Genomic DNA, 25007 nt, shown 5'->3' with positions numbered 1-25007 from the left:
CACCCGCCACGTCTCCCCGCTGCGTTTTTTGCGGCTTGTTCCTCAGCCAACTCCTCAAACCATGCTTTCCAATCTATGTATCGGCCTGGTGGCAAAGAAGCACGGGCCAACTGATATATATCTGCGGGTGTGTGATTCAGGGCGGAAAGGTTTTCAACCATATTCAATGTAAAAGGGGCATTGGGGCCATACTGATGGACGGCCTGCCTCAACTCCTTTAAGACTTTGTAATCATATGACTCATACTGATTATTACCTTGGGGATTGATAATAACCGGGTACATTTCTGAAGCTGGTTCTGGCTTAAGCGGTTGGTAACCGCCCAGCACACCGAAAGGTCTAAAGGTTGAAAAAGGAATCCAATTCCAGAAATGCCTCCCTCTATTGTTTGATGACGTGGGACCCTGAGGGCCTGCGTACGCAGGCGGGGGGCACAGCTGTAACTGCCCCTCCCTAGACCAGCCTGTAGGGGGTTCCAGGTCTCGCAAAGGAGGGCCACTGTAATTACCTGATTCGGCCACCAGAGGGAGCCCGTGGTGAGGGTTTTTGGCGAGATCACCAAAACCATTCACCGGAAGCCGCCGCGCCCCTGCAGCAGGCGCTGGCGGGGCGGAAGGCTGCGTGGGTGAGACAGGGGGCCTCCCCCAATCGATCAGCGGAGGCGCGTCTGCACCCTCGGTCTCATCACCATCTGACTCTGAGTCAGAGGTGTCTGAACTAGTGCTTGACTCTGGCGGCTTACAAGTGGGCGGCTTACTTTCACAGGAGCCGTCCGCTAAAAGGGTCTTTAAGGGAGCTAACAAAGGTGAACTTCCTGACTGCCCCATGCTTGCAGTCGGCACTGGACCTTAACCAATCGGGGAGCTCTCCCGACTCACTGGGGCTACCTGAACGCCCACAGCCCTTAACTCTCACGTAGCAGAAAGCACTTACCCTCTCACGTTGATCAGGCGCGGAGGTTCCGCCGTGAACCCGAGGAGCACGTCTTCACCAGCTCGGGGAAAGGCAGCAGAAGAAGGTTCCCCGTACGGGCCACCACTTGTCCGGGACTTCTCGCTCAGCGTCAAGCCCCCGGCTGGCGAAGGGGACAGAGGAGAGAGAGACAGACGCAGACAAACCGACTTGAATGGCAGACACGAATCCGTAACACGCGGCGGTTGTGAGCACAGACCTTTACTGGAGCTAAGCTTGCATTCTTTGTAACAGGTTCCGCGCGGGCTAAAATACCCCACGGGGGAGCAACCTCTATGCGGCCGTCAGGTACGGCTCCCTGCGGGTCGTCTCGCTTTCCCCGTCCGGGTAACGCCTTTATATACAAAATCCAAACCCAATGGGCTAACGCCACGTATACAAGGGTGATTGGTAGACAGGGTTGGCGGGCGCGTACGTCATACGCGGAGGCAGGATGCGGGCGCCATCTTGGCTCACTCGATGGGCGGGGGGAACTCTAGAGCAGGCTGCGGCGTGTCCACTAGGCCCGACCCGGGAGGCGGCTCTCCACAGTTTTAGTCACATAGTTTTACAAAGATTTATAAAATTCTTTTGGGAGGGGGGTGTCTTAATTTGTTTTCCGTTTTACTATTCCTTATGTTCATTTTCTATTGCTCCTGCAATAAATTATTGCACACTTAATCACTTCAAACAGCACAAATTTATTATCCTACATTTCTGTAGATTAGAAGCCTGACACAGATCTCACTGGGCCAGGATCTAGCGCAGCAGGGCTGTATTTCTTTCTGGAGGCTTTAGGGGAAAAATCTGTTTCCTTGCCTTTTCTGGCTTCTCGAGGCCGCTCACATTCCTTGGTTCATGTTTCCTTTCTCCATCTTCAAAGCCAGCAATGTTGCATCCCTCTGACCATTTTCCCATAGTCACCATCTTTCTCTAACTCTGCTTTTCATCCTCCTTCTTCCACTTTTTAGGAAGATTTGTGATTCTACCAGGCCCGCCTGGGTGATCCAAGATAATCTCACTGTACTCATTTTAATTGGTTACAACCCTAGTTCCCCTTTGCAATGTAACATAATGTAGTGGTTTGGGAAGGGCCATTGCTCTGCCTTCCACATTGTCCATCACAAACTTTGATTTATGCAAATGTTGGTTAAATGAGTCGCTTTCACATCACATTGAAAATAAGCAGTGGGGCTGGGGAAATGACACAGGTATTTTAATTTAGTCTGTGGCTATCTACTTGTCTCAATTTTCATTCGGCAAACATTTACTTAGATCATATGTCACACAACTTTATACTCTTCATAAAAGCTGTTTAGACTTTACCAGTTTGTTTGAGTCTTGAGTTAAGGCTCTCCAAAATTTTTAAATGTTTAAGTTATTTTAAAAGAAAAGTTGGGCATTTCCTCCTGCCGCTGCCCCCACCACCACAGCCGCTGTAGGTGAGCTCCAGGGCCCTCTGCGCTGCTGAAGGGAAGCCGCTCTGGCCTGGCGAGCCAAGTCATGTGGATCTGGAGGTGATGCCCCAGTGACCTCTGGAGATCGAGCCGTGGGAATTCACAGAGGTCTCCTCTAAGCCGTGACCTCATCCTTAACCTGACTCAGAACGGGATCAAACTGCTGTTTGATACTTGCAACCAGAGACTTGAGGCAACTGAAGTATATGACTTGACTGAAGCAAAATGAAAACATGGTGGAGTGCATTTTAACTCTCAGGCCATGGTTTCCACTGTCGAGCAGAGCGGCCAGTCTTTCGGTATAAGTCATCCTGGAGTGTACAACTCCACCAAGCAGCTCTTCCATCTCAGCTTCAGAGGACTGTCTTTCTCTGTTCAGTTCGACTCATGAACTGAGGCTCCTAATTTTGCTCATGGCCTAGCATCTCTCCGGATACCCCACAGAGTGACTGTGAAACAAATATACATCTACTGAGGAAACAGCCAGGATACCTCCGGTGACGGTCCTGAGCTGGTTTCTGGACAATGTGTCTGCTAACAGCATAGCTGTCCTTTGAGATGGAACTAGAACATCAGGTTTGCCTCTTTATCTACTTGCTATAGGTTGTAGACTCAGCCTATTAGCAGATGCCAAGATGCAGGTATTTGAACGTTCAACATATTTTGGTGATTCCTGCAAAAGTGCTCTTGGCATGTTTGACTCTCCACACAAGATCTTCTATGAATCAGAAGAGAGAAAAATTCATTCTCCTTCCCCTTGTAAGCCAGTTCCATCCAAGTGCAATGATGACTTCTTTAACTACTTCATTCTCAGGGTGGATATCCCCACTGACACAGATACACACAAAGTGAAGAAGCTTGTCCTACACACCAGTTATAATTTTAACATTTATCACCACTACAGGTTCAAGATCCCAATAGCCATAAAGAAAGAAAATGCAGATGTTCAGTGAGAAACATGCCCGACCTTCAGGAAGTGGGACAATATCCAGGAGCTCCTGGACCACCCTGTGAGAAGTCCTACCCGGGTCATCCTTCCAGACAACACCACCCACTTGGCTGCACATTCTGCTCTGGGCCTCAGTGGATGCCCTTTGAGGTCATACAGAACAACTACACTGTCTCAGTGACCCTGTGTGGCCCTCTGAGGCCTGGTGCTCACCTGAGCACAGCTGACCTGCCCTAGGAACATCACCACCCATGCCCCTCTGCCCAGGGAACCATGCCTCATGTCTTGCTCAGTAGGCTTTGGGTGCCACCCTGTAGGTTTTCATGGACCCCTTGCCGATGTTGAAGGGCTGTTGTGATGCTCTGAAGCAGGGCTTGGGCTCGGTGCTGTGCCATGGAGTGAGGAACCCGGATGTTCCTCTGTCTGTCTTCAGCCTGCCGGCACCAGACCACAATAAGATGCACAAACTCTGAGCCTTGATACCTGGACCCGGGAGTTTTAACTAACACATAAGGAGGCAGTGTCCTGTCACCTTGATGGCAGCCTTGTCCCTGACACATTGGGAAAACTTGGGATTCTTCCTGTGGCTGAAGACAAAGGACAAGGACAAGTGGTCCTGCCTTTGACCCCACATTACCACACGACACTTAAAGCAAGTAGGTAGCATGTCTATATCATCCTAGGCTGTGACATTTATGCTACATCCACTTTAGTAACCGTGGCCAGGGTGGGCCACCTGCCTTCTCCATTCCTTCTTTGCATGTGCTCCCTGCTGGCCCCAGTAGGCACACCCAACTAGTTGAAACACAGCTTTCTACCATCTACGTAGGCACTCAGGCCTGGTTTCTCACCCCTCTTAGAGCTGCCTTCAGGGTCGTCTGTGCCTCTATTCTGCCCCAACCTGCACACTCCATCCTATTTGCCTTTTTATTATTTGATGTCAATGTTTAAGCCAAAGGCATCCTCCCTTTGTTGTATTTCAGCATCTATCCTGCACTGTGGGCTGCCTCCCTGCCTCAACCCTGGGCCACGTCCCTGGCCAGGCTCATTCATGGCTCAGGATCTCTGGTGGCTCCAGGAGGGCTGGGCTGCTAAGGGAAGTAGCCTATGTGCTTTCAAAATAGTCATCCTGGCTGCTGCTTCGTCGGGGGTCATGATGGGGAGCAAGATGGCGTCTGCCAGCAGGGTCGTACAGGTAGTCAAGCCACATACTCCATTAATAAGGTTCCCTGACAGGACAGACAACCCTAAACTCAGTGTATCAGAAGCTTTGAGATCAGCGGGAATACCATCTCACTCATCTGCAATTTCACAGCATTCTGTGGGAAGTAAATCACCAGAGTTGCTGATTCATCAGGGTCCTCCAGATACTGCAGAAATAATAAAATCATTACCTCAGAAATACAGAAGGAAACCTATGTCTCAAGAAGAAATCGAATTTATCCAACGTGGAGGTCCAGAATAATCACTGACAGGGCTACTGTTTATCATCAAAGAAAATAATTATCTTTACAATAAAGGGATTTCCAAATGACAAATGATCTATTGTACATTAAACAACTTTAATAAAATATTCTGTAAAAAAATGAAAGAAAATTTAGATGGATACTTGTATCTCCTAATTTATGTATCTTGGTCAGCTTCTCCACAGGTTTACCTAAGTATTTATAAGCTTTATAATTATTAATGTTACATTTTTAAATGCTATTCTATTAACTTACTCTTATCAAGTTTTACTCCTGTTGAACTATTGAAAGCACATGATGTCTGGTAAAATATAGGTTTCACCTAATTTCACTTTTCTTTCAGGTGCTGTTTAGGGATGGAAAGAATTTATCAGACAGAATTGCTGCTGATTAGGATCAGTGAAATAATGACTCCATTATTTGTTCTCAATTCTTTAATGTTTTTACATTGACAAGGTTATTGGAGTATAACTGGCTTAATAAGCATATGCTATTTTCTTTTTTTAACATGGGCAGGCACTGGAAATTGAACCTAGGTCTCCAGCATGGCAGGCAAGAACTGCCACTGAGCCACCATTGCCTGCCCAATAAGCATATACCATTTAAAGGATAAAAATATAGCCAAGGTGAAACATGACTTTGTGGTATTGAGACTGGGGAGATAATGCAAAAGATTATTACTTGTAATCTACATTCAGAAAAAATGTGAAAGAATGTAAAATGGAAAATAAATGAAGAGTTTAGTGAATATAGCATAGGAATAAGTGTTTGACTGGAAATTGCAGTTGGTAGGTGTTAAAATGTCATTTTCTGTGGTTTATTTTTAGTGTTTTGATTGTGATCATGTATGCAAATTGTGATAACCCAGTAACTTTCTCAAACTTAATGTATGAAAACCCCATAAAATCAACCTAAAGATTTACCTTATTAAAGCAATTTATGAAACTTATTAATAAGAAAAAAAAAAATAGTCATCCTCTTGAAAAGAGAAATGTATCGTGTCCCATTTTTAATATTTTGGCCTAACAACTTATGATACATAGATGACAATTCTGTGAGTTTTTCAAATGTGTGTGTGTAGAAACTTTTGTAAATACAATTCTTTTGTAATTAATTCATGTACATCCTCATCATGTATAGTTTAGTGATAAATGCACAGGGGACATGCCCCAGGCCCCTGTGTGTTTCCCAGGCTTGAGTGACACTCCGTGACCTTGTGACTGACTGGTGTCTTCCAACGTGGGCCAGGGCCTGGCCAAAGAACCCCTGACACACACATGTCCCATTGTCATGGACATCCAGGACTGTTCCCTATCACCCTTAGCCCCTGCCAACCCACCACCACTCCAAATAAAACACCTGTGACCTCAGCAACAGCCCACATGTGCTGTGGCTGGGATGCTTGCACTAAAAAAGAGAATAAAGGCTAATCATGGCTAATTATTTATGGGCTGCCAGCACAAAGGTTGCTAAGAAGTGAAGACCAAAGTTATTCAGTGACAGGGATTGTGATGCTGAGGCAGAGAGGCTGGTGAGGTTGGCAGAAAAGGAGCAAGGGACGGAGAATGCAGTTTAGATCGTCCTTGCAGAAATGCTCCCCAAATCAAACTGACCTGAGGGCTTTTGCAAGAAACAGATGGTATCCCATCTATTTTAGATGCTTTGTTACTGAAGAGGAGTTTGAGATAAAGGGGAATTTATCCATGGGCAGTCAAAAGGGAACTCAATATGGGTCAAAAGAAGAAACGTAAACTTGTAGAAGAGCATGTACAAAGCTCATTCATTTATTCAGTCATTCAACCAGCAGAAGCACCCGGCGCTGTGCTGGGGGCCAGGAACTCTGCTACAGGCAAAGGCTCAGAAGCCCTCACTAGGATCCTGGTTGGGTGCTGCCTGCAAGAGGCAGGGTGGGGCTGAGGTCTCTGCACCCCTCCAAACCCACAGCCTAACAGCAACAACCTCCTTCCCTGGCCTCTCCAGTGATCTGAGTGATTTTCTCCAGCCCCTACCTTCTAAAAGGCTTGGCTTTTCCCCAACCTTTCCCCCACCCCACTTCAGGATAATCTTCAAACCATATTAACCTCAGGAATCCATTTCCCAGACTGAGCTTTTAGAGTACCCTCATGGGGATAAGGCAGGGGCCATATGCAGGGCTGGAAGAAGTAAGGGGAGAGGCAGAGTGGGGAGAGGGCTAAGGAACTCCAGTTCCTGTCCCCCTAAGAGGGCAGGTCAGAGAAGTGGTTGAAAACCTGGTTCTGGAGCCCCAGACTCCTGGGGTTCAACTCATGACTCCCCCACTTGCCATCAGAGTAACCTCAGAAAGTCTTTCTCTGTGCCTGTTTTCCCACCCATAAAGTTGGTGAATGGTTGCAGGACCTACCTCACGAGTTTCATTGTGAGAAAAAAAAGTAGTTAACTGCTCAGAGGAGCACCTGGTTCATAGGACACCCACTAAAAGGAGAATATGAGGAGCTCTGCCAATGTGACCTCGAAACAGGCTTGCTCAAGTCTCCTAATTCTTTTTTTTTTTTTTTAATATGGGCAGGAACTGGGAATCGAACCCGGGTCCTCTGGCATGGCAGGTAAGTGTTCTTGCCTGCTGAGCCACCACGGCCCACCCTCCTAATTCTTTTCTGCAGCTCCATTCCTGGTCAGTGGGTAAATCTTGGACAAAACTCAACATATTCAATTTCCCCAAACATATTCAATCTCTCCAATTCATAGTGACAACACTGTCTACACTCATATTAAGTGGAAAAAAGGAAGTTTGCCTCAAAGGAACAGATCTGCAAAGATTTCTCTGGGCCAGTTGTAGATAACCTCTGGAGGTTATTATGCAGTGATTTCATTCCTCTTTTCACAACTTTCTGCTTCTAGCCTTGGCTCCGGGGGCCTACCCTGCATAACAAAGCCCATTTCAGTTCCTTTCAACAAGACACATCCTTTGGCAAACCTCCCAGAATGTGGAAGCAGCTCATTTAAAAATAGAACCCTTTTTACTTTGGTTCTTCTACGCTTAGTATATGGTATACTAAGTGGAAAAATATAGTCATCACAGTTCTTCCCTTATTTTCTTCTCTTCCCTCAATCCTTCCTCTTCTTTCTCTGGGTCTCTTACCTTCCCCTTTTCTTTCCCTTGTGCTTCTTTAAATCCCTCTCTGTGGCTCACAGTGGAGCTGATAATAGGGTTCTTGACCAGATTAAAGCAGGTCTGGGAAATAGTTCTTTCTTTTCTGAACTTGGGGCTTGGCTGAAAAATTAAAGAGGAGAGGTTCTTGGATGAAGAATCAGAGCTGGAAAGAGAAGCAACTGACCCAGGAAAGGGTATAGAGACATTCCCCCCAGCCAGTGAATTCTTTGCTGGAGCAATCACTCTCCAGCCTCCTGGAGACCAAGCCAGACTTAGTTTCCCTTAGACTCAGAGTAAAATGCAAGATGCCGGACCCAAACATTCATCTGGTCTTTGATCCAGTGTTCTTTTATTTGGGATTTCTAGCTGCTGGTGACATCAACTATTTTATAATTTATTGTAAATTGCCTGTCTGATCTTGATTCCACATATGATTTATTTTGCTGTTATTTCCTGAGTCATGAAGGGAAGTGTTCCATCGTTCAGGAAGCCCAAGAATAGACGTTATGCTTGACCCCTTATCAACCTCTATCTAAAACTAATCTTTTCACACTTATATCCACTGACTAGGTACAATGTGGCATTTGCTCTGAGGCTACAGATACCCTATTTATCTCAGTTGTGGTTAGACTTCAAGGGAAATAAAATATTTTCAGTGTTTAACCACCATTTTTTTGTGTGTAGGCAACTGTGAGTCTTAAGGGTGGGGGATGGGCTGCAGCTCTGCAATTAAAAAAAAAATCAAAACCATCATTCAACTTCTTTTCCTTAATTAACTTCTGAATTTGATTGCTCCATTTGTTTGGAGATAGTCATGAAAACTGAACTGACTTTTTTACCGATTCAGATGGAAATGTTACGTCTTTATGGAGTCTGTAGCCCTGGCTTATTAGATTGCTTGTTTAAAACAACCAGAGGGAGTTACTCCCTTCCTTTCATGACCACCTCAGTCATAAGCAGACCAAGGAAAAAACAAGTTGGTTTCACACGTGTGAAAGGAAGAAGACGTATGTGCATGAGCGTCTTTTGCATCTGCCTCTTTACACTTTGGTAAATTTAAGCAATCAAGAAGAGAATATCTGCTGGGTTGAGAATATCTCATTCTCTTGGCTTTTCTCCTCCCTTGGTAGCTGCTCCTTCTGGATCTCCTGTGCTGGTTCCTCCCCTTCTCCCCACCTCTAACACTTAAAAGATCTGAAAAGGTCTTTGTCACTATCTGCATCTATTCCCTCCCTAGTGTCTACAGCCTTGGTGGACTTTACATTCCATCCATTTATGCAGGAACTCTCACATAGTTCAGTTAATCAACCAACTACCAAGCAAGCAAACAAAAGCACAGAGAAAAACGAATATAGAACAATTATGGCAAAATGTTAATAATTGTTGAATTGAGGTGGAAAGTATATGTACTAAGAAAAATGTACATGTCCGCATGTTTGAAAATGTTCCATTGAAAGAATGGAAAGAAGTAAACAAACTCCAGTGATACGCTGACAACTCCCAAGTTATGGCTTCTGCCCAGGTCTCTCCCTGAACTCCAGGCTCAGGTATTTAAGAGCCCACTGCCATCCTCGTTTAGATGTCAATGGTAATATTGCTAAAACTGTACTCCTGATGGTCCCCTCAGACCTGCTCCCTCAGTGGTCTTCCTGACCTCAGTTAAAGCCAACTCTTTTTTTTTTGCAATTGTTCAGACCAAAAATGTTGGAGTCATTTTGACTCCTCCCCTATCTCTTCCAGCTCACGTCCAGTACTTCAGGAAATCCTGCGGGTATTTTCACCACTGCCTTATGCCCGGATCTGCTTAGATCGTTGCAGCGGTTTCCACCTCATCCCCTATACGTTATTCTCAACAGAGATGCAAGAGAGAACTTGTAAAATGAAAGTCAAATTGTGTTTCTTGTTTACTCACAAGCAGAATCTCACTCAGAGTCAACAAGGAAGGGGTGGAAGGCAAAATCCCTCAGTAGCCCCGGGACTTGTTTGATCTCTTGCTCTGCCTCTGGCCCACTGGGCTGTAGCTTCTCTGCTTCCTTGATGTTTCTTGAATGTACCAAGATGTTCCTGCTTTCCTGGGACTCTCTACTGGCAGTCAGTAGAGAATCCTCTTCCTCCAAACATTTACACCTTTTAAAGTCTTTGCTTAAAGTCACCTTCACAACAAAGCCTTCTCTTAAAATTGCCGCCTGTTCCTCCACATACACACACTTCATCTAACCTTGCTCTTACTTCCTCATGGCACTTGCAGCCTTCTAACACACCACTTATACTTTATGTCTAATGTCTGTCTCCACCAATAGACCATCATCTCTGTGTAGACAGTGATTCTTGTGGTTGATTTTTTTTTTTTTTACATTTCAAAAAAAATTATTTATGAAACATACACATTCTTACCATATGATCATTCTATTCTTGTTACATAATCAATAACTCATAATATCATCACATAGTTGCTTATTCATCTTCATGATCATGTCTTAGAACATCTGCATCAATTCAGAAAAAAAAAAGAAAACAGAAGAAAATCCATACATACCATACCCCTTACCCCTCCCTTTCATGATCACTAGCATTTCAATCTACTACATTTATTTTAACATTTGTTCCCCCTATTATTTATTTTTAATCCACATATTTTACTCATCTGTTGATAAGGTAGATAAAAGGAGCATCAAGATGAATATGCAACTATGTGATGATATTGTGAATTACTGATTATATATGTAGAACAGAATGATCATATGTTAAGAATGTTTGTGTTTTGGGCCACGGTGGCTCAGCAGGCAAGAACGCTTGCCTGCCATGCCAGAGGACCTGGGTTCTGTTCCCGGTGCCTGCCCATGTAAAAAAAAAAAAAAAAAGAATGTTTGTGTTTCTTGGTTATCATATTTTTAAATAAATTTAAAAATTAATTTAAGAAAAAGGGCAGCAAACAAAGGTTTTCACGATCACACAGTCACACTGTGAAAGCTATATATCATTATACAATCATCTTCAAGAAACATGGCTACTGAACACAGCTCTACATTTGCAGGCAGTTCCCTCCAGCCTCTCCATTACATCTTAACTAAAAAGGTGATATCTATTTAATGCATAAGAATAACCTCCAGGATAACTTCTCGACTCTGTTTGGAATCTCTCAGCCATTAGCACTTTATTTTGTCTCATTTCACTCTTCCCCCTTTTGGTCGAGTAGGTGATTCTTGTGTTTTGCTCACTGTTATATGCCATGTGCCTGAAACTGTGCCTGACCCATAGAAGGCATGCAAAAAATATTTGTGGAATGAATTAATCGAATAAATAATTACACTTTGCTTGTATTTCTTGAGCAGAGAACCTATACTGCAAGTATTAATTGGCCATAAATTTAATCTGGAATCCTGAGCGATACTTTCCTCTCACTTCTGTTGGTTCTTTATTTTCTTACTACAATAGTACTAAGCTGTCTGTGTTTGTGAATGGCCTCCTCTGTGAATGATTTCATTGTTTTGTTTTTTAATTCTGTATGTTGCAATTCTTGGAAGAAGTATTAATTCAACTGTTAGTTGATTTCACTTAGCACTTCTCAAAGTGAAATGACAGTACTCTGAGAATCAGTGTGAGTTAAAGTCAAAATAAAAATAATACCCTTTGAACAGTCAGAATTTAAATAAGAGTCCTGTGGGATATAAAGGTGCACCTTTGATATCCATTCTTGTCAAAACTCACCCAACATCCTCTGTATTCAATGACAAATCAGATTCTTTCTAAATTTTATTAGTTCCTTGGACCAGTAAGAAAACTTTGTTTCAATAACATAATAGATTTCTCCCATCCTTTCTTGACTGAATCCTTAAATAGCAAAAGCATAGTCATTATGCTCCCAGGAAGAGCTATTTATATAGTGTAACACCATGCTTGCCTATGGTAATTGCGCTACTAGAAATAGTCTATTCTAGACGGTGACCTCCCCTGCCTTTCTTTCTTGGTTGACTATATTCATAAACATGCTAAATGCCAGTCTTAGTTTTTCAGAATAAATCTCATCTTTGTTGAGTCCAAAAAATTTACCTTATCTTTTCTACTCCAACTCTTTCTTTCTTATCATGATGTAAAAACTAGTGAAAAAAGAATATAAGACATTAAATCAAAATGAACTGTTCAGAAGTAAGTTGAACAGAGGTTTAAAAGAACGTCTTAGCCTGCCCCAATCAAGATGGTAGAGGGATCCATCCTCCCACAGGGCTCCATCCCCCACAGAAGCTTCAAACAACCAAGAAGAACTGGCAGAAGCATCTTTCTCAAGACTCCAGAAAGCAGTTAAAGGATTGCAGTAGCACCAAATCAAGAAAAAGGTTGCTTAAAAGTAGTAGGATCTCATGCCACCATGGCCGGCCTCTTCCCTACCCCACACCAGATTGGTACGGAGCCAGCCTGTGCTCCCAGTGTAGATCCCTGGTCCAGGTTCCAGAGGAAGTCAGGGTGCCCTCATACACATAGCTGGAGCTTGTATGTCGGACCAATCTGCCTGGTGGTGGCCTAGAGGACCCACTACCCCAGTACTTGCCTTGTGTGAGAAGGTGGCTCATTGAGCTCCTCTTCTGGATGTTGTGGGAGAGTTGTCAAGTTGTGCTGCCTAGAGCAAGGAATTGCTGGCTATAGGACATTCACTAGGGAAGAGCTGGCATTTGTAACCCTATAAATGGGGGAATTCCTGGGGCCACATATACATGCCCAAAACAAGACCTGTGCACAGAAAGGGTGGCCTAGAGCTATTCTCTAAACCCATTGTATGGATAAATCCTGAAGTAGAGCAGTTGCACATGTCAGTCTGCAATGATTGGGAAAGGTGTTTTCTTTTTCACCTTCTTTTTTTTGTTGTTAGCTCCTGCATTCAAGGAAAGCTATACCATAACACCACTTTGGATACAAGCTTAAGGAACAAAACACTTCAGAGTCTAAATTCCAGCACTAATACATGAACGTATCAACACACCCAAATTTCAGCAAAAGATTACAAAGCATAAAAAGAAACAGGGAACAAAGGCCCAGACAAAGAAGATTAAAGCTTTGGAAATCATCAGACCTAGGGTATGCCAGAGAAAGACTAAAAATGGCTCTAAATATGTTCAAAGAGCTAATGGAAAACATGAACAAAAAGCCAAAGGAAATCAGGAAAATGATAGGTGAACACAGAGAAACTATCAATAGAAATGAAAAGGAGTCAAAACAGAGCTAAAGACCAGAGTGACAGAAGAGCTGGCAGAAGAATCAGAAAACTTGAACATAAAACAATTGAAATCATTTGGTCTGAAGAGCAGAAAGAAGAAACAATAAGGAAAAGTAAACAGAGCCTGAGGAACCTGTGGGACACCATCAAACATAACAAAATATGCATTGTGGGGATCCCAGAAGGAGAAGAAAGAGAGAAAGGAGCTGTGCCTGTTTGAAACTTATGTACCCTAGAAAAGCCATATTCTTTAATTCTGATTCAATATTGTTGAGTGGGTTCTTTTTTATTAAGTTGTTTCCACAGAACTGTGACCCACCCAATTGTGAGTGGGATCTTTTTTTTTTTAACTTTTTTTATTGTGTAATATAACATATATATGTATAAAGCAAAGAAAGAAAATAATAATAATTTTCAAAGCACTCTTTAGCAAGTAGTCATAGGACAGGTCCCAGAGTTTGTCATGGGCTACCATCCATCATGTGAGATTTTTCCTTCTAGCTGCTCCAGAACATCGGAGGATGGAAGGAATATATACATATTTTTTATCATCACAATCAACTTTTTTTTCTTTTTTGTGAAAAATGACATATATACAGAAGGCAATAAATTTTGAAGCACAGTGCAACAATTAGTTGTAGAACAAATTTCAGAGTTTGGTATGGGTTACAGATTCACAATTTCAGGTTTTTACTTCTAGCTGCTCTAAGATATAGAAACTGAAAGAAATAATGATTCAGCAATCATACTCGTTTCTTCAACCCTACCTTCTCTGTATAACTCCACCATCACCTTTGATCTTTCTCCCACTCTTTAGGTGTATTTCTAACTTTTTCATGTTAGAAGGGGCTGTTGATAATAAGGGGTAAGGAGATGGAAATAGCTGATGTTCTGGAAAGGCTGGCCTCTCTAGGTTTCAGGATTTATCTGGTCCAGGGTCAGGATTTATCTGGTCCAGGGATGCGTAGGACCTTTTGATTAGGTGGTTTCTATGGAGATGTGTCTCCACCCATTCAAGGTGGGGTTGCTTACTAGAGTCCTTTAAGAAGGAACCATTTTGGGAAAAGCTTCAGAGCCAACAGAGAGAGCCCATATATCCAGAGCTCTTTGGAAATGTAGAAAGAAAACACCACCCAGGGCAGCCCTTTGAAGAAGCTGGGAGAGAAAACTAGCAGATGTCCCCATGTGCCTTCCCAGCTGAGACTTCTCAGTCTGATAGCCTCTAGATAAGGGAGAGGGCCCAACCCATTTTTAGGGAGGAGAGCTGGAAAGCTACTGTGCCAGTTTGAAAGGATGTACATACCCTAGAAAAGCCAGGTTTTAATCCTAATCCCATGTCGTAAAGGTAGGCATTTCTTCTAATCCCTATTTAGTACTGTACGTTTGAAACTGTAATCAGATCATCTCCCTGGAGATGTGACTCAATCAAGAGTGGTTGTTAAATTGGATTAGGCCTTGATTAGTTTACTGGAATCCTATAAAAGAGGAAACATTTTGGAGAATGAAGGAGATTCTGAGAGAGCAGAACAACATAGCCATGAGAAGCAGAGAGTCCACCCACCCGTGATCTTTGGAGATGAAGAAGGAAAATGCCTCCTGGGGAGCTTCATGAAACAGGAAGCCAGGAGAAAAGGCTAACAGATGATGCCAAGTACACCATGTGACCTTCCAGATGAGAGAGAAACCCTGACTATGTTTGCCATGTGCCTTCTCACATGAGAGAGAAACCCTGAACTTCATTGGCCTTCTTGAATCAAGGTATCTTTCCCTGCATGCTTTTGATTGGACATTTCTATAGACTTGTTTTAATTGGAACATTTTCTTGGCCTTAGAACTGTAGACTTGCAACTTATTAAATTCCCCTTTTTAAAAGCCGTTCTATTTCTGGTATATTGCATTCGACATTAGCAAGCTAGAACAGCTGCCTTCTTAATCTCAAACTAGAAGGACACCCTCAGGGGATATCTCAGAGGGCTTCAAAATGTGTTTCCTCAGAGGGATTAAATGGAAAACAAAAAATAAGAGGGCAGATGTAAACCCTAACATATCAATAATTATATTAAATTTAAGCACTCTAAAGATACCAAGTTAAACACAGAGATTGGTGAAGTAGGTAAGAAGAGCATGACCTAATACATGTTATCTACAAACAAACAAACAAAAACAAAAACAAAAAACCCACACTTATAATATAACCATAGAGATACGTTAAAATGTGTTTCTTCCATTAAGTGATGTAGAGGTCAGGCTTGACAAATTTCAAACATATCGTGAATCAGGCCTTGATTCCTATCCTGGGGAATCCCCAGGAAGAGTGGGGTGCTGTCTTGGTGGGGTGGCACCAGAGGAGTACCAGGGCACTAGAAATGACCTGCGTTGCATTCCTAGGATCTGTGCCTTCTCTCGAAGCCCTGAAGGACTGATGGCCTGGAAAGAAAGAGGCTGGTGGGAAGCCCTGGAGGCTGAGGGGCTGAGGAAGGTGGGGCATATGGCTCTGCTGAAGAGCAACGCATCTTCTGGTCAAAGGGTAGGGAAAGGGCTCGTTCCACCTTCCCCCCAGTTCCAATACTGCAGAGAGAGAGGCCGCTGGCAAGAGAGGGAGATGAGCAAGGAAAGAGCAGAGAAGACCGAAGTCATCATTCCCCCTTGGAGTAGAAAACATATCTCTAAGGCCAGGTTCTGAGTTTTGATTATACAAGAGATTAGATATTCTGATTTCTGAATTGAGACCGCATTTGATGCATAAACTGACTATAGGAAAAGCAAGCATAATACTACCTATGGCTGAAGAGTGAGCAGAGGCATCACAGGCCAGCTAGAATTTTCTACTAGTACAAGGAGAAGAGGAACTTCGCCAAATAAAAATGACAGCAGGAGACATATTAGGAATTACTGTAATTTTTAAAGCCTAACAATGGTATTGTGCTGCTCTGAATCTGTGGTGGACCTCAGAAAAGCCATGCCCTTTGATCTTCATTCAGTATTGCTGGGTGGGAGCATTTTGATTGTTTCCATGATGATGTGACCCACCCAATTGTGGGTGGTAACTTTTGATTAGATGATTTCCATGGAGGTGTGTCTCCACCCACTGAAGTTGGAGTTGCTTGCTGGAATCCTTTAAAAGAGGAAACATTTTGGAGAGAGTCCCTTTTGGTAGAGCCATGTGAAACCCAACAGACGCCACCATGTTCGCCTTGTGCCCTTCCAGCTGAGAGAGAAATGTTGAACGTCGTCAGCCTTCTTGAACCAAGGAATCTTTCCCTGGATGCCTTAAATTGGACATTTCTATAGACTTGCTTTGATTGGGACATTTTCTCTGCTGTAGACCTGTAAACTGGCAACTCATTAAATTCCCCTTTTTAAAAGCCATTCCATTTTTGGTATATTGCATTCCGGCAGCTAGCAAACTAGAACAGGTATCCTGATAATGTTTTTTAAAAGAGTCATTATCTTTGAGAGATAGATCCAGAAATATTTCTAGATGAAGTGATATGAAGTCTGTTATTCACTTCTGGATAATATTGTTGAGGGGAATAAATTGGTGGGGGCCAAGATGAAAAAATTTGGCCATAAACTGATGTGATGGGGTCATGGGGATTACTACACTATTCTCCCTACTTTTATATATTTTGAAAATTTCCATTACATAAAGTTAAAGAAAAAGAACAGCGGAAGGAAGAAAGAAAATTAGATTCTGATTACAATCCATGCATGATGCTGGCCAGCCTGACAGTTCCACAGATAAATTAGAACTTGTTGTGCTGAGGGCTATATCTAAGATAGGAACAAAGGGCAACACAATCACCTAGTGTGAGAGTCGAAGTTAGTTTTACCCAGGCAAGCTAACTTTGCATTGGGTCTAGAAAGTTAAGTAGGAGTTGTTGGACAGAAAGCAGTGGCATGACATTGCAGGTGGAAGCAATCAGCATGTTCAAAGACACAGAACTGTGAATAGACAGGGCGTGTTCAAGAGCAGGTGGTAAGGCTGGTATGGGCAGAGTGAAGGGTGTGTGGGTGCAGGTTGGGGAAGGAATAGAGCACTGACAATGAGATAGACTTTGAAAAGCCTTGTATACTAGGCTGGGGAGTTTGCATTCTTTCTTGTAGTAGATAGAAGAGAATCTGCAAAGACTTTCAAACAGGAGAGTTACATGATTCAGTAAGATTATATTTTAGAAGAGAGAGCCCTGGTGACACAGAGAATGGAAATTTCCCCCCTGGGCAGATAAACCCAGTGGCAGGAAGACTGATAGGGAAGTTGTTGCTGCAACACAGTGCACACAGGAAAGGGGATCAAGGCTCCGAAACAGGTCTGCCAGAGCTCTTGGCGTTACTTTGTCCTGTCTTCTAAATAATTACCCTTCCTCTCTGACTTTCACAAGCATCCCAGTCACTCCTCACTGGAAAACCCACCTGAACTCTAGAAACTCTTAACCACAAATCCAGCACCTAGAAAATCCAGAAGCTTACAGGAGAAGTAAATTTGGCCATAAACTGATGTGATGGGGTCATGGGGATTACTACACTATTCTCCTTACTTTTATATATTTTGAAATTTTCCATTACATAAAGTTAAAGAATAAGGTTACTCAGTAAACTGTGCTCGACACCTCTCTCATTTTCTAGTATACTACTAGGGGCTAGGCACACAGCAGGCAATTAATAACTGCTCCTCTGGGCAGTCACATTTTATGTCTTCTGATGTAATACAAAGAGATACAAATATCACCTGTGACATATACTGGCCAAACATGTTTAGTGGGAATTCATTAACCTTTTGGATCTAATTTGTGGTTTATAGGATATACAAGGGGGAAAAAAGAAGATACACAAGATCAAGCTAATATACGTATCAAGCAAGCGATCAGACAAAACCAGAAGTTGGGGCAATTGGCCTCGTCTCTTTAATAAGTCAGCCTGGGCTAGACTAAAGAGATTTAAAAGAACAGAATAACCAGATAAAATGGAAATCCTGGATTCAATGCTCTTGAAGAAAGCAAATGATAAAAGATGATTTGGGAAATGGGTAGTAATCGAAATAAAGTTTAAAGTAGAAAGGGGAGATCATTAACTGACAAAAAGCAAGTATATACAAATGGATATGTACAGTCCAGTCTAATTTGGCTGCACATTACAAAGAAAAAGATCTAGAAGGACATGTACTAATATGATGATGATCTCTATGTATTGGGAATATGACGTTTTATTTTTGCTTTTTGGAATCTCAAATTTTTTGGTTATTTTTTCCTTGATATTGCTTATCTGTTTTTCAATTTTTTGTCACTGCCCATGTACTGCTTCTGTAACAATGAGCTTTTCTTTTTTGCATGGGCAGGCACTGGGAATCAAACCCGGGTCTCAGGCCTGGCAGGTGAGAACTCTGCCTGCTGAAGCCACCGTGGCCCGCCCGAAAAGAACATTCTTTATTGGTTTAATGGTGAGAGAAATTCAACTTCCTAACAATATTCCTAAGTTAATTATTCATTACAATTAATGAATGTTGCATCAAACAATGGCTAATAGCATATGGTTAGCATGCACAGCAATTACGTTTTTTCTTCACTCTATATTCCAACCACTTTATTCACTGTTACACATTTTTGACCATTTAATGAGTACCTGTTGATTATTATGTTGAGAGTAAAAGTTAAAAGTTAGAAGATTTGGACTTCCTTTTCCTCTAGCTCTACAATTTGAAGACAAAGTCATATGTTTCTGTCCTCTTTTTCATCTCATTCTGTGGTTGAGAAACTTACTGTTTCCTGATTTTTAAAGTGATTATTCGTGGGCAGTGGTCTGTTGTTATTTCTACTTCTAATATTTCTGTGGAGCGGAAATAGCAGTGAACTTGGGGAGAGCATACTTAAATTCCTGACCTAGCTCAATCACTAACTATCTTAGTTTTTCACATATTGAGATGAAGAAGCAAGATTAGATAACATCTACGGTTATTTCCACCTCCAAAATTCCATAAAATATTGTTTTCTTAAGTATTCCCTAAAATGAGATTCTCCAAGCCCAAACAACAACAAAATCATATAGATATGTGTATGGAGATATGGAGAGAGTATGTGGTTTTAGTCGGTAGCAGTTTATATGAATGGCATCCCATAATTGGCATATGATGCCTTATAAAGTAGAGACCAAAACCAGAAATTGTAGTTATGTTTTACATTTCCAGGTCAAATAAAAGCAGTAAGTTGCCTCTAGTTCTACTGATGGTCCAATAGATTACAAAAAACTGCAGACTCAAGCAGACATCCAATAAACGTGGTGATGTATAAGGTATCCTATTTTCCATCACAAAGACATACAAATTCATAGTTCAGGCTTGATAATCTTGACAAATATAAGGTGTCTTTCTTTTCTTTTATTTTCATGGACCTTATGGTTCAAATGCCAGTCTTGATATTTTCTGGTTATGTGACCTTGGGCAAGTTACCTAAGCTTTCTAAGCCTCAGGTCTCTCGTCTGTAAAATGCCTGACACAGGGTGGCCATGAAGATTAAATTAGGTAACATGTATAAAGGGTCTAGTCCAAGATTTTCTCAACCTCCATGCAACTGACATGTGGGGCCAGATCATTCTTTTGGGTGTTGGGGCTGGGGCTGAACTGTGCATTGCAAGATTCACTCAGCATCCTTGTTCTCCACCCACTGGATGCCTAGCATCCCCTTCCGCAGTGTTGACAATCAACAATGCCTCCAGACACTACCAAATATCCCCTGGGACAAAATTGCCCCAAATTTGAAAATCACTGGTCTAGCCTAGTGCTTGGCCCATTAATGAACATAAGCCTTCATTCACCAAGAGCTGTATCAAGCATCTAGTGTTGCATAACAAACCATCCCAAAATTAGCAGCCCAAGACAGCAAACATTTATGCATCTCAAAATTCTGTGGATTGGTGATTTGGACTGGGTTGAGCATTGGTGGTTCTTCTGGATTCTTATGTGTCTGTGGTCCACTAGGGGAAGGCAGTCTAGGATGGCCTTAACTGGAAGGGTCATGTGGTCTCTCACCCCCCAGCAGGTTAGCCTTGGCATGTTCACATGAAGGCTAACAAGGTTACCAGCCAGTGCAAGTCCCAGGACTGACCCAGATTCAAGAGGTAGAGACAGAGACTCCACCTCTAGAGGGAAAGAACAGCAAAGTCACATTGCAAAGCGGTGTGCAATACGGGGAAGGAGGAAGGATTGCGGCCAACTTTCCTATTACGACAGTAATTATGTAATTTCCAACAAGCCCAAGCCTTGTCAGTTTTTAAATTATGAATGGAAGATACTATTGGGTCAAAGAAAATGAAATATTGATCAAGAGAGAAAACCAGAAACATTTCAGAATTAACCAAGTAAGAAATCAATCAACGTGTAGATGTGTGATATTTTTATCAGTAATGATATTTAAACTTTATAACAACCAAGTACTTCACAGCACTGACCAATCAAAATAAAAACCTTCTACAAACAATCAGAAAGGGATTAGCAGGACTCCCTGAACATTTAGCCCTCCCTTTCCACCTCTTGGATAAAAAAATCAATACACTAATTTCAATAATAAAATTAAATTGATTAATACAATATTATCTGGCTCCCAAAGCAAAAGTTTCAGAAAGGGTTTTTGAATGCTTTTTTTTTTCTGCTTATTTTTGATAGTCACCATTTTTGCCAATAACCCTACTAACCATGAATGATACAGTTTAATATTTCATTTTAATTATCATCATTATACTTTATTTATTTATTTTTTTGCATGGGCAAGCACTGGGAATCGCACCTGGATCTCCAGTATGCAGGCGAAAACTCTGCCTGCTGAGCCACTGTGGCCCACCTGTAATTATCATTTTAACATATAGAAATATAAATAAAATTGTCAAGGTTGGAGTCAAATTCTTGTTCTAAATATATTTCTATATGTTCACTTCTGTGCCAGTTTGAAATTAGGTACCCCAGAAAAGCCATGTTCTTTAATCCTGATTTAGTATTGTTGGGTGGGATCTTTTTGATTAAATTGTTTCCATGGAGATGTGACCCACCCAATAGTGGGTGGGACCTTTTGATTAGATGGTTTTCATGGAGATGTGTCTCCACCCATTATAGGTGGGTCTCTTACTGGAGTCATTTCATAAGAGAAACATGTGGAAAAAGCTTGAGAGCTGACACAGATAGAGACTTTTGGAGATGCAGAAAGAGAACATCCCCAGGGAAGCTGTTTGAAACAAGAAACCAAAGAACCAGCAGGTGACAGCCACATGCTTTCCCAGTTTGGCCTACCATGAGTCAAAGTATCTTTTTCTGGATGCCTTAGTTTGGACATTTTGTGGCCTTATTAAGTTGAACTTGCAGCTTAATAAATTCTCTTTATAAAAGTCAACCCATTTCTGGTATATTGCATTCCCACAGCTTTAATAAACTAAAACAACTTCCAACCTCATTTGCATTTTTTCATTTTTCTCCTTCATGTTTTTTGCTCCTTTTTCTTTTTCTTCTTATTTCTCAGTGAAGATGATTTATCAGAAGCAATGAATATGTATTGAATGTCAGCTGTATGTATGGCTTTATATGCATTTTTCTTCATTTTGGTTTATACTTTATCAAAGTTATAGATGCATATAGTTTTTTATCTTAAATATTTTCTTTATCTTAAGTCAATTATATCATGAATTTTTTTCTTTCTGATTTTCATAGATACCATACAATTGCACATGTTGTATATTGGGCAAAATTACAAATGAAAATTAAATCCTGTCCTTATTTACTCAGCACACATTGGCATATATACACATATTTTTTAAAACTTTTGCATGAATAGGATGCATAACAGCAGAAAAATTTGAATAGTTTCATAACAAGTACCTTATGTATTATATAAAGAATTCAAAATGTTTCAATGTGAGCCACACCCTAATGTAACAAAGAATACATATATTTTTAAGATTTCTTTGTTGTGAAATATAACACATATACAAAAAAGTGATAAATTTCAAAGTAAATTTTAACAAATGGTTATAGAACAAATTTCAAAGTATGGTATGGGTTACGTTTCCACAGTTTCAGCTATTTCCTTCTAGCTGCTCTAAAACACAGGAGACTAAAAAGAAATGTCAAAATAATGATATAGTAGTCATACTTACTTGTTAAATCTTATCTTCTTTGTTACAATTCCTCCTTCTCCCTTGATTCTACTCCCAATCATTAGGGGTATTCCGGCAATGGCCATTCTAACTTTCTTCATGTTGAAAAGGGGTGTTAACATTATGGGGTAAGAGGATGCAACTGGTTGAGCTCTTGGAAAGACTGGTAACTCTGGGTTTCAGGGCTTATCTTGCCTAGGAACCATCTGGACGTTTTAGGTTTCTGAAAAGTAAACTTAATGAGTGAGACTTTTCTAGAGTCTCAGATAGAACCCTAGATAGTCTCTAGGGTTTCTGAGAATACTTTTGGTCGGAGCTTGGCATACCATGGTAATTAGCAATATCTGGCTAAAGCTTGCATAAGAAGAACCCTCAGAATAGACTCTTGACTCTGCTTGAATAATCTCTTAGACATTGATACCTTGTTTTGTTACATTTTTTTTCCTCCTTTTGGTCAGGTAGGCATTGTTGATCCCACAGTGCCAGGGCCAGGCTCATCCCTGGGAGTCATATCCTACATTGCCAGGGAGACTTACACCCCTGGATGTCATGTCCCCTGTAAGGGGGAGGGTAAAGATTTTACTTGCAGAGTTGGGCTTAGAGGGAGAGAGAGAGAGGCCACATCCATGCAACAAAAGAGGTTCTCTGGAAGTAACTCAGACATAATTATAGGTAGGCTTAGCTTCTCCATTATGGAAATAAGTTTTATAAGAGCAAGTCTCAAGATCAAGGGCTTGGCCTATTAACTTGGGAGTCCCTAATGTTTGAGAGAATGTCAGGGACTTCCCAGGTGGGAAAGTTTAATAGTTCCATAATTTTTCTCCAGTCCCTCGAGGGACTTTGCCAATACTTTTTTTTTTTAACAGAATATGAAAAAATTTTAATGTAGATGTAGGATTCTTAAACACGAAGGAATAATATCCATAAAAGGAGCAAAACTTTATGAAACAAAAGTAGGTAAAAATTAACTAAGAACAGGTAGTATGAAAAAATTAACAAGAGAATTTCATAAAATTAAGATATAGCAGGTGAGCTTTACCAGTCCACTAGCATCCAAATCTAAATTAAACCATTACTTTTTGTAATTTAAGGTACTTTTTAAATTTTTAAATTTAAATAAAAAATTTTTAAATTTTTGTAATTTAAGGTACTTTTTCTTAAGGGTCTTGAAAAGTTTACTTTAACTTTTTAGTTTTGCTTTTCTGCATTTTTGGGAAGAAATTATATAGCAATATATGTAAACTTGTGTGATTAAAGACCTCTTAAAATGATCAAGATCCAAAATATTTGCTGGTCATGAAATGTAGCTCTGCTCTTTTCTCTTGCATTTAGAGATTTCATGTCCATTCTTCACCAGTAGCCAAAGTGATTTTTTTTGTTCTGTTCATTCAGTTCTTAAAAAGTTTAATGGTTTCAAGCTCGGTACTGAAAAAGCCTAAAATTCATTTGCTATTTGGAAGTAGTGCATCTGCTCATATTGTGTATAAAAGGTTTTGTTTCTCCCATTGTGAGTTATGGCTGAAGCAATCCTCTCTAGGAAGGTCAACCTTCCAGGGCTGCCCAACATCCCAAATGGTGGAGAAGTTGAAGCCCCACTCACAGCACACTGTGCCAATGTGGCAACTCCTCTCCCCTTTCCAGGCATTTTGAAGTGTGTGGCAACCCAGAACCATCTATTCTCACCCAGGCCTGGGCAGCTCAGTGGCCTCACTATTGCAAAAGTGTTCTAGGGCCTCCCAGTTCTGTGAAAGCTCATATCTATTATGCATGGCTGTGTGATCCTACCATTCTTTAAGGAGATATGTTTTTTTATGGATGCAAAATTAGGATTATTTATTTATAATAAAAAAATGAAATCATATCAAATGACAAATATAAGAAAGCTGACAATTATACAATAAACACTATAAAATTCAGAAAAATAGCCTAATATTTCAGTAACTGCCTGACAACCTCCTGTATTTTCCCTGTGTACTTTCTGATGGCCTCTTTTTAAAAAATATATTTTTATTGAGAAATCTTCACATGCATATAGTCCATACATAGTATCCAATCAGTGGCTCATAATATCATCACATAGTTGTGTATTCATCACCATGATCATTTTTAGAACATTTGCACCACTCCCGAAAAATAAATAAAAAGAAAAAAGAAAAAACACCTACATCTATACCCCTTACCCCTCCCTCACATTGACCATTAGTATTTCAATCTACCCATTTTTTCCCTTATCCTCCCCATTATTTATTTATTTATTTTTGTCCATATTTTTTTACTCATCCACACTCTGGATGAAAGGAACATCAGACATAAGATTTTCACAATCACATGGTCACACTATATGATATAAATCATATATCACATATGATTTATGATATAAATATGATATATGATAAATCATATATGATATAAATAAAGCTATATTGTTATACAATCATCTTTAAGAATCAAGGCTACTTTGACAATACTTTTTAATTATATGCCTGTTCTAGTTTGCTAGTTGCAGAAATGCAATATACCAGAAACAGAATGGCTTTTGAAAGGGGGAATTTATTAAGTTGCAAGTTTACAGTTCTAAGGCCATGAAAATGTCCCAATTAAAGTAAGTCTATAAAAATGTCCAAATTAAGATACTAAGAAAGGCTGATGAAGTTCAGGGTTTCTCTCTCAACTGGAAAGGCACATGGTAAACATGGCAACGTCTGCCAGCTTT

The 25007-nt window shown here is 41.0% G+C and overlaps 1 protein-coding gene and 1 pseudogene across 1 annotated transcript; both read left to right on the top strand.

The window, feature by feature from the left end:
* Positions 1–2153: 2153 nt before the first annotated feature.
* On the top strand, positions 2154–3594 carry LOC143661136 (phagosome assembly factor 1 pseudogene; annotated as a pseudogene).
* Positions 3595–4495: 901 nt separating this feature from the next.
* Positions 4496–4895, top strand: LOC143661580 (alpha-ketoglutarate dehydrogenase component 4). Its single transcript, XM_077135094.1, has one exon. The coding sequence runs from the start codon at positions 4511–4513 to the stop codon at positions 4820–4822; it is 312 nt and encodes a 103-aa protein (XP_076991209.1). The 5' UTR covers positions 4496–4510; the 3' UTR covers positions 4823–4895.
* Positions 4896–25007: the final 20112 nt, after the last annotated feature.

This window comes from Tamandua tetradactyla, chromosome 17 (genome assembly GCF_023851605.1).
Source record: "Tamandua tetradactyla isolate mTamTet1 chromosome 17, mTamTet1.pri, whole genome shotgun sequence".
In the NCBI taxonomy this organism is placed as follows: Eukaryota; Metazoa; Chordata; class Mammalia; order Pilosa; family Myrmecophagidae; genus Tamandua; species Tamandua tetradactyla.
This window is presented reverse-complemented; position numbering and strand designations above follow the sequence as displayed.